The sequence below is a fragment of the Coregonus lavaretus genome (genome assembly GCF_964263955.1).
Source record: "Coregonus lavaretus genome assembly, contig: HAP1_SCAFFOLD_2308, whole genome shotgun sequence".
NCBI classification, from domain to species: domain Eukaryota; kingdom Metazoa; phylum Chordata; class Actinopteri; order Salmoniformes; family Salmonidae; genus Coregonus; species Coregonus lavaretus.
This window is the reverse complement of record NW_028156541.1, coordinates 73,171-83,960: the sequence shown is the minus strand read 5'-3', so window position 1 is coordinate 83,960 and position 10,790 is coordinate 73,171. Positions and strand designations below refer to the sequence as shown.

The 10,790-nt window shown below is 42.5% G+C and overlaps 1 protein-coding gene across 1 annotated transcript in view; it reads right to left on the bottom strand.

Annotated features, from left to right (window-relative positions):
- Window positions 1-105: 105 nt before the first annotated feature.
- The window catches only part of LOC311126248 (WD repeat and FYVE domain-containing protein 3-like), a gene marked incomplete at both ends in the record, with an annotated part of 83,752 nt that continues 73,067 nt past the window's right edge, over window positions 106-10,790 (bottom strand). The window contains 6 exon segments of the mRNA XM_084200265.1: window positions 106-335; window positions 4,726-4,886; window positions 5,816-5,915; window positions 6,456-6,689; window positions 6,924-7,103; window positions 7,453-7,587. Of these exon segments, the coding sequence (XP_084056391.1) occupies window positions 106-335; window positions 4,726-4,886; window positions 5,816-5,915; window positions 6,456-6,689; window positions 6,924-7,103; window positions 7,453-7,587 (1,040 nt within the window).

Genomic DNA, 10,790 nt, shown 5'->3' with positions numbered 1-10,790 from the left:
CAATGCAAATGAATTCGAGAATGCATGAAGACGCATGAGAAGAACTAAATTAGCTAGCTAGCTAGCTAAAACAGACAGACAAACCCACCCCAACCTCAGACTTACCTCCCAACGTGCAGGTTGATGAAGCAGTGAGCCAGACAGGCTACAAAATCCTGGTCGTGGTTACCTGGTCCCAGCACCAGGTTACGGTTGACGGTCAACACCCGTAGAGAGTCCAGCAGAGCTACCTGCTGAGGTACAGTCTTGTGAGGTCGAGACAGCTGGTACAGGACCGTGCGGTTCAGACAGTGGTAGAGAGGGTCCAGGGACAGACTCTGAGACCGCCTCTTAGACTGGAAACGGAGAAAAGAGAGGTGGAAAAAATGTTAAGAAAGATTGGTCTTATGATCTATGCCTGAGGAAAGGAAAGGTTGACTGGGGTTAAGACATTCTACAGTAGGGTTGGAGGAGTGTGGAAATAATAGTCCTGTTTTATAACAAATGGATTCTGAGGACTGATTAAGTACGTGTTTGAAATCTTGCTAAATCGTCTCATTCCAAAGCAGTACCACCACAGACATGCACACTGCTGGCCTACATTCACATTCTAAAATCACAATGCTGCGTTTAATCTAAAGCTCTACTGGTTAAATTGAGTAAGTCTGGCAGAGACGTGAAGGTTGGCTTGTTAATTCGATTAACAACTCCTTCATTTGCTGGTTAGTTGAGTCTAACAGTACTGTACTGCTGTAATCAGACCGTTTCTAACTGAGTACTGTACTGCTGTAATCAGACCGTTTCTAACTGAGTACTGTACTGCTGTAATCAGACCGTTTCTAACTGAGTACTGTACTGCTGTAAATCAGACTGTTTCTAACTGAGTACTATACTGCTGTAAATCAGACTGTTTCTGAGTACTGTACTGCTGTAAATCAGACTGTTTCTGAGTATTGTACTGCTGTAAATCAGACTGTTTCTAACTGAGTACTGTACTGCTGTAAATCAGACTGTTTCTAACTGAGTACTGTACTGCTGTAAAATCAGACTGTTTCTGAGTATTGTACTGCTGTAAATCAGACTGTTTCTGAGTACTGTACTGCTGTAAATCAGACTGTTTCTGAGTATTGTACTGCTGTAAATCAGACTGTTTCTGAGTACTGTACTGCTGTAAAATCAGACCGTTTCTAACTGAGTACTGTACTGCTGTAAATCAGACTGTTTCTGAGTATTGTACTGCTGTAAATCAGACTGTTTCTGAGTACTGTACTGCTGTAAATCAGACTGTTTCTGAGTATTGTACTGCTGTAAATCAGACCGTTTCTGAGTACTGTACTGCTGTAAATCAGACTGTTTCTGAGTACTGTACTGCTGTAAATCAGACTGTTTCTGAGTACTGTACTGCTGTAAATCAGACTGTTTCTGAGTACTGTACTGCTGTAAATCAGACTGTTTCTAACTGAGTACTGTACTGCTGTAAAATCAGACTGTTTCTAACTGAGTACTGTACTGCTGTAAAATCTGACTGTTTCTAACTGAGTACTGTACTGCTTTAAAATCAGACTGTTTCTGAGTACTGTACTGCTGTAAAAGCAGACTGTTTCTAACTGAGTACTGTACTGCTGTAAATCAGACTGTTTCTGAGTACTGTACTGCTGTAAATCAGACTGTTTCTGAGTATTGTACTGCTGTAAATCAGACTGTTTCTGAGTACTGTACTGCTGTAAAATCAGACCGTTTCTAACTGAGTACTGTACTGCTGTAAATCAGACTGTTTCTGAGTATTGTACTGCTGTAAATCAGACTGTTTCTGAGTACTGTACTGCTGTAAATCAGACTGTTTCTGAGTATTGTACTGCTGTAAATCAGACCGTTTCTGAGTACTGTACTGCTGTAAATCAGACTGTTTCTGAGTACTGTACTGCTGTAAATCAGACTGTTTCTGAGTACTGTACTGCTGTAAATCAGACTGTTTCTGAGTACTGTACTGCTGTAAATCAGACTGTTTCTAACTGAGTACTGTACTGCTGTAAAATCAGACTGTTTCTAACTGAGTACTGTACTGCTGTAAAATCTGACTGTTTCTAACTGAGTACTGTACTGCTTTAAAATCAGACTGTTTCTGAGTACTGTACTGCTGTAAAAGCAGACTGTTTCTAACTGAGTACTGTACTGCTGTAAAATCAGACTGTTTCTGAGTACTGTACTGCTGTAAAATCAGACTGTTTCTAACTGAGTACTGTACTGCTGTAAAATCAGACTGTTTGAGTACTGTACTAATGTAAATCAGACTGTTTCTAACTGAGTACTGTACTGCTGTAAAATCAGACTGTTTCTAACTGAGTACTGTACTGCTGTAAAATCAGACTGTTTCTAACTGAGTACTGTACTGCTGTAAAATCAGACTGTTTGAGTACTATACTGCTGTAAATCAGACTGTTTCCAACTGAGTACTGTACTGCTGTAAATCAGACTGTTTCTGAGTACTGTACTGCTGTAAAATCAGACTGTTTCTGAGTACTGTACTGCTGTAAATCAGACCGTTTCTAACTGAGTACTGTACTGCTGTAAATCAGACTGTTTCTAACTGAGTACTGTACTGCTGTAAAATCAGACTGTTTCTAACTGAGTACTGTACTGCTGTAAAATCAGACTGTTTCTGAGTACTGTACTTCTGTAAAATCAGACTGTTTCTAACTGAGTACTGTACTGCTGTAAAATCAGACTGTTTGAGTACTATACTGCTGTAAATCAGACTGTTTCCAACTGAGTACTGTACTGCTGTAAATCAGACTGTTTCTGAATACTGTACTGCTGTAAAATCAGACTGTTTCTGAGTACTGTACTGCTGTAAATCAGACCGTTTCTAACTGAGAACTGTACTGCTGTAAATCAGACTGTTTCTGAGTACTGTACTGCTGTAAAATCAGACTGTTTCTGAGTACTGTACTGCTGTAAATCAGACCGTTTCTAACTGAGTACTGTACTGCTGTAAATCAGACCGTTTCTAACTGAGTACTGTACTGCTGTAAATCAGACTGTTTCTAACTGAGTACTGTACTGCTGTAAAATCAGACTGTTTCTGAGTACTGTACTGCTGTAAAATCAGACTGTTTCTAACTGAGTACTGTACTGCTGTAAATCAGACCGTTTCTAACTGAGTACTGTACTGCTGTAAATCAGACTGTTTCTAACTGAGTACTGTACTGCTGTAAAATCAGACTGTTTCTGAGTACTGTACTTCTGTAAAATCAGACTGTTTCTAACTGAGTACTGTACTGCTGTAAAATCAGACTGTTTGAGTACTATACTGCTGTAAATCAGACTGTTTCCAACTGAGTACTGTACTGCTGTAAATCAGACTGTTTCTGAGTACTGTACTGCTGTAAAATCAGACTGTTTCTGAGTACTGTACTGCTGTAAATCAGACCGTTTCTAACTGAGTACTGTACTGCTGTAAATCAGACTGTTTCTGAGTACTGTACTGCTGTAAAATCAGACTGTTTCTGAGTACTGTACTGCTGTAAATCAGACCGTTTCTAACTGAGTACTGTACTGCTGTAAATCAGACCGTTTCTAACTGAGTACTGTACTGCTGTAAATCAGACTGTTTCTAACTGAGTACTGTACTGCTGTAAAATCAGACTGTTTCTGAGTACTGTACTGCTGTAAAATCAGACTGTTTCTAACTGAGTACTGTACTGCTGTAAATCAGACCGTTTCTAACTGAGTACTGTACTGCTGTAATCAGACTGTTTCTGAGTACTGTACTGCTGTAAATCAGACTGTTTCTAACTGAGTACTGTACTGCTGTAAATCAGACTGTTTCCAGTCCTGTACTGCTGTAATCAGACTGTTTCCAGTCCTGGGACACCCACACACAGGCACTGCATATTTTGTATTTCTATACACAGTGCCTTCAGAAAGTATTCACAAAATAAAACTAATATACTATATCTTGATTAGATAAGTATTCAATCCCGAGTCAATACATGTTAGAATCCTCTTTGGCAGCGATTACAGCTGTGAGTTATTTCTGGGTAAGTCTAAGGATTGTGCAACATTTACCCATTATTATTTTTACAATTCTTCAAGCTCTGTCAAATGTGTTGTTGATCATTGCTAGACAACCATTTTCAAGTCTTACCAGAGATTTTCAAGCAGATTTAATTCAAAACTGTAACTCTGCCACTCAGGAACATTCACTGTCTTCTTGGTAAGCAACTCCAGTATATTTGGCCTTGTGTTTTAGGTTATTGTCCTGCTGAAAGGTGAATTCATCTCCCAGTTTCTGGTGGAAAGAGACTGAACCAGGTTTTCCTCTAGGATTTTACCTCTGCTTAGCTCAATTCCGTTTCTTTTCTATCCTGAAAAACTCCCCAGTCCTTAACGATTAAAAGCATACCCATAACATGATGCAGCCACCACTATGCTTGAAAATATGGAGAGTGGTACTCAGTAATGTGTTGTATTGGATTTGCCCCAAACATAACACTTTTGTATTCAGGGGTATTGTGTGTAGGCCAGTGACAGAAAATCTCTATGTAATCCATTTTAAATTCAGGCAGTAACAACAAAATGTATAAACAGTCAAGGGGTGTGAATACTTTCTGAAGGCACTGTACGCTTGTATTTGCGTTGCGCCATCAGGATAATTAAACATGCCCGTTCCCGATTCAGCATGTGCTGGAACGGGAATAAATCAGATAAGATATTTGGGGAAACACTGGTTTAGGTTGTCCTCACCTGTCCTATGAGCTGCACTATAAACTCCACCACCATCTTGGACTCCTTGTTGAACATGCCCTGCCACAGCTTGTCCACCACGCGCTGTGTGAAGTAGAACACGTTGTTGACCAGCACCTGGTAGCTTCCTCCGCTGGTGATGGGCAGGGAGGCATCCTCACCTGGTAGGAGAAGGGGGGGGGGGGGGACATTTGGTTAGAATGGAAATGTTTCCCCCAACAGCCACTCCCGAGAGGCACAGGGTCAGCCGCAGTGCTGCAGCCCCTCAGTTTCCCAGTTGTAGTTTTTTAACCGTCAATCTTCCGGCTCCTGGTCTGCCTCTCTAACCTTCGGCTGCTACCTGCTGCCCTAATGAATGATCACTTGATGTTTTCTCTAAAACGTGTCTGTGTGTGTGTGTGTGTGTGTATCTAGGAGGTCGTCAGCAACCAGTAGGTAGGTAGGTAGGTGTGTGTGCGTGTGTGCGTGTGCGTGTGCGTGTGCGTGTGCGTGTGCGCGCGCGCGTCTTCTTCTTCTGCTGGGTTTTATGGCGGAGTGTAAACCGGATGGTGCATTACCGCCACCTGCTGGATTGGGGGATGGTTGAGACTGGGACTAGGTTTTTACTGTTCATATTATAGACCGGAGACCACAGGTGGTTAGAAATGTATTCCAGCTTTGAGGATGTCTTCGTCAGGCTCTTGGAGTAGGATAAGGCTCTGGAGATCTCCAGCATTTTTCTCTTTGCCGATTAATGTGTTTTGTAGGGTTCTTCTCTGATTGGCTGATTAATGTGTTTTGTAGGGTTCTTCTCTGATTGGCTGATTATTGTGTTTTGTAGGGTTCTTCTCTGATTGGCTGATTATTGTGTTTTGTAGGGTTCTTCTCTGATTGGCTGATTATTGTGTTTTGTAGGGTTCTTCTCTGATTGGCTGATTATTGTGTTTTGTAGGGTTCTTCTCTGATTGGCTGATTATTGTGTTTTGTAGGGTTCTTCTCTGATTGGCTGATTATTGTGTTTTGTAGGGTTCTTCTCTGATTGGCTGATTATTGTGTTTTGTAGGGTTCTTCTCTGATTGGTGTAACTTCTACAGTAGAGCAGGGTGTGTACCTAGGAGGACGTCAGCAGCCAGTAGGTGTTCCATGACCGAGTCCAGGATGTAAGACTGGAACTCCTTCTGCTGAGTCCTGGTAGAGCGCTCTGGGGACGCCTGGGAAGACACAACTCCATGTTAAAGGGGCAATCAACAGTTGAAACAATAACAAAGTGTTTTCCCTGCCCCTGTTTTGGTAAAAAGCTGAGGGAGTAAAACAAGCTTCTATTTTGGGTTCTGACGGGGTACGACAGTTGAACTAAGCTCAAGAGGCATTTAGACGTTATATTCTTCAAGAATCAACAGGTACATATCATTAATTTATAAGTCCAAAAATTTATGTATCAACCACAGATCAACCACTTTCCTGACAATAATATGTAATATAATATATATAATAATATATTCCTGACACAATAGCTAGATTAAGGGTTGCAAAAATCTAGAAACGTAACCAAAACCCCCCCTGTTTTCCAGAAATTCCTTTGGAGCATTCCCGAATGAGTGTCCGGATTTTTGCAACCCTAGCTAGATTATCAACTAATAACAATTCAATTAGCAATTAAATCCCACCGGTTGCTGTCAGGCAGCACTTTGTGACAACAGCTGATGTAAAAAGGCTTCATAAATACATTTGATTGATTGAATTTGCCTCACCTCTAACAGTAGGTCTATGGTGGACGTCTGTTTGCTGGCTGGAGTCAGACACAGGTTGTCCATGATCAGCACCTTCATGAAGTCAAACACGTACTTCTTGGCCGGGTGATTGGTCAGGTAGGTCTTAGAACCAACGTTGCAGTATTCTGATTGGCTACGGTTCATGCCCGTGTCGGCGGTGAAGGCCTTGAATTCCTCCGTGGGAGACCCCGCTTCATCATCCAGGTCACTCACCTGAGGAGAGAGGGAGCGAGGATTAGAAGGAGCTCAGAGAACACACACACACACACACACACACACACACACCCATACCGGTCACAGCTACTGTACACCATACACACACACACACACACACACACACACACACACAGAGTACAGCTACCGTAGCAAACACACAGACGCACACAGAGAAAACACACATCCTCACAAATGTAGTAAAACGAAGTTCTATAGAGTTCAGCTTCTCACCATCTCAGAGTAGGGCCTGATGTTGAAGACGAAGACTGAGGCAGCCAGGACACACAGGAACTCTGGGCTGTGCCACATGGGGGTCAGGTCGGGGACGTTGTGGTACAGGTACCTGAAAAACTGCATCAGAGTCACCGGGTACTCCCTCAGCCACGAACCCTCCTCCTCGGACTGCCATGGCTAGGACGACAAAGAAAAGTACAATGTCATTTGTTGGTAGAAGAAGATCCAGAAGCTATGTGAAGTTAGCATTTGGTGAGAGCAAGCTAGGTAAACTAAATCATGGATTACTGTCTCTCCTTGTCCAAAGACTGCTAACAGGATAAGGAAACCAATAGGTAATTCTGGGTGAACTATGCCGTAGCTTTCTCTGTCCCTGGTTTACATCAGGTAGAAAGAACGTCATTTGGTGGTAGAAGTGAATCCAGTAGCTAGGCTACATGGAAAAATGACAAGGGCTGGGTTGTCCCCCTCCCCTCCTCCTCCTCCTCCTCTATCGTCACCCCATCTCCTCCTCCCTCTCTCTCACCAGGTTGAGCATGCTCCTCAGCATCCCCAGTAACAGGAAGCCAGCCTCGGTGCAGACACTGTGGATGGATCCCACTACGGTGCCGCTGGAGGCAGGGACCCCGAAGATAAAGGTCCAGATGGAGTCCAGGTCAAACTAACACAAACACACAACACAGAGACTGGGGTAACACTCAGCATTGTTCGACATTAACGCTGAATACTGGGGTAACACTCAGCATTGTTCGACATTAACGCTGAATATAAATTAAAGTTGTTGTTTTTTTATCACAATATCAAACAATTACTCCGATCAGAAAGGCCACATTTTATTAATATTCAAATCGGAGAGTGAAGGACAGTGCATTTTGAGCACCGCAAATCACCCAATTTCAGAGAAGGCGGTCAGCATTTTGAAACTATTTAACCATGAACTTAATTTGTTTAAAACCTGGATGTTTTATAAATTTTTATGAAGTATGTCTTACCTTGTTTCAAAGTAGCCCAGCCTAGTCAAAATACGACCATAGAAATGTTGAGGGAATTAATTTATAAACACTTAATATGCCATTGAAACCATTATTTTCTCATGTTGTATTGGTTTTCAAAATCAACTGTATTCTATTGTCCAGCAGCCAAAGGCATAATCCCAGTCATAATTAGCAGCTCATGCTAGTTGATTGCATCTTTAGATCTCCCCTCTTTCTTAATTTCTAATGGATATTTTAATCTCGGCTACATGGAACCGCTCACATGTGCAGTGCACTTTTGAGAACTGTGTTTTCCCGCTAATTGCATTTTGGAACATTTGCGCGTAGCCTTCAGCCATGTGCGCATTGTTGAGCTTATAATATGAAGAAATAAAATATTTTAAGCTAAAAACGGTCTTGATCTGTTGCATCAGCCTCATTGCTTTTTTACATTTTTTGGTGGGGGATGATCCAATGTTTTATTTTTAGTGAGGTACACAAAACAGGTACACATGGACAGAGAAACAAGTGACCGAAACAAGACAAACAGTTAACATCCCACCCCCCACACACAGGACTCCCCAACCAAAAGTTAGATTAGTGGTTCACAATAGCAGATCTTTTTACAGAGTCATACGCTGATGAAAGAGCAAATATGGTTTATTTCACTCTCCCCATGCATACGTGCTACAGATATTTCCATGTTTCTAATATCCATGAAATATCCACTGCTGTCCGTTTAAAGAATGAGGAGCCTGCCAACGTGAGAATGTCATTTAGAGACCAGTCCATGTGTACTACTATGACAACAAAATGATGTGTGGATTGGAACCTAGGGGACTCCATACGCACGCAAAGCAGAACGGAGGTCCAAGTCAGATAAATTGCGTCTGGAGTTCTTGGACCGTACAGAGATCGTAGTAACTGAGATAGAGAGATCAGGTGGATAGACAGATCTGAGATAGAGAGATCAGGTGGATAGACAGATCTGAGATAGAGAGATCAGGTGGATAGATAGATCAGGTGGATAGACAGATCTGAGATAGAGAGATCAGGTGGATAGAGAGATCTGAGATAGATAGATCAGGTGGATAGACAGATCTGAGATAGAGAGATCAGGTGGATAGACAGATCTGAGATAGAGAGATCAGGTGGATAGACAGATCAGGTGGATAGACAGATCTGAGATAGAGAGATCAGGTGGATAGACAGATCTGAGATGGATAGACAGATCTGAGATAGAGAGATCAGGTGGATAGACAGATCTGAGATAGATAGATCAGGTGGATAGACAGATCTGAGATAGAGAGATCAGACCACTGATGAAGAGAGAGGACGACCACCCAGGTGGAAAGCGTGGTTGTGGGATAAAGGAAGGTGGTATTTGAGATTGGTTTTGGTACAGCGCCATTGGAAATTATTCAGACCCCTTGACTTTTTCCACATTTTGTTACGTTACAGCCTTATTCTAAAAATTGATTACATTGTTTTTTCCCCCTCATCAAGCTACACACAATACCCCATAATGACAAAGCAAAAACAGGATTTTTGAAATGTTAACAAATGTATTATAATAATAATAATAATAATAATAATAATAATAATAATAATAATATGCCATTTAGCAGACACTTTTATCCAAAGCGACTTACAGTCATGTGTGCATAAATTTTTACGTATGGGTGATCCCGGGGATCGAACCCACTACCCTGGCGTTACAAGCGCCATGCTCTACCAATTGAGCTACAGAGGACCATTATTATTAAATATAATAAACTGGTATATCACATTTACATAATTATTCAGACCATTTACTCAGTACTTTGTTGAAGCACCTTTTGGCAGCGAATACAGCCTCGAGTCTTCTTGGGTATGATGCTACAAGCTTCGTACGCCTGTATTTGGGGAGTTTCTCCCATTCTTCTCTGCAGATTCTCTCAAGCTCTGTCAGGTTGGATGGGGAGCGTCGCTGCACAGCTATTTTCAGGTCTCTCCAGAGATGTTCGATCGGGTTCAAGTCTGGGCTCTGGCTGGGCCACTCAAGGACATTCAGAGACTTGTCCTGAAGCCATTCTAGCGTTGTCTTGGCTGTGTGCTTAGGGTCGTTGTCCTGTTGGAAGGTGAACCTTCACCCCAGTCTGAGATCCTGAGTGCTCTGGAGCATGTTTTCATCACGGATCTCTCTGTACTTTGCTCCGTTCATCTTTCCCTCGATCCTGACTAGTCTCCCAGCCCCTGTCGCTGAAAAACATCCCCACAGCATGATGCTACCACCACCATGCTTCACCGTAGGGATGGTGCCAGGTTTCCTCCAGATGTGACGCTTGGCATTCAGGCAAAAGAGTTCAATTTTGGTTTCATCAGATCAGAGAATCTTGTTTCTTCTTTCTGAGAGTCTTTAGGTGCCTTTTGGCAAACTCCAAGCGGGCTGTCATGTGCCTTTTATTGAGGAGTGACGTCCGTCTGGCCACTCTACCATAAAGGCCTGATTGGTGGAGTTCTGCAGAGATGGTTGTCCTTCTGGAAGGTTCTCCCATCACTACAGAGGAGCTCTGTCAGAGTGACCATCGGGTTCTTGGTCACCTCCCTGACCAAGGCCCTTCTCCCCCGATTGCTCAGTTTGGCCAGGCAGCCAGCTCTAGGAAGAAGTCTTGGTGGTTCCAGCTCTAGGAAGAGTCTCGGAGCTCTACGGACAATTCCTTCAACCTCATGGCTTGGTTTTGATCTGACATACACTGTCAACTTTGAGACCTTATATTGACAGGTGTGTGCTTTTCCAAATAATGCCCAATCAGTTGAATTTACCACAGGTGGACGCCAATCAAGTTTTAGAAACATCTCAAGGATGATCAATGGAAACAGGGTGCACACATGAGCTCAATTTCGAGTC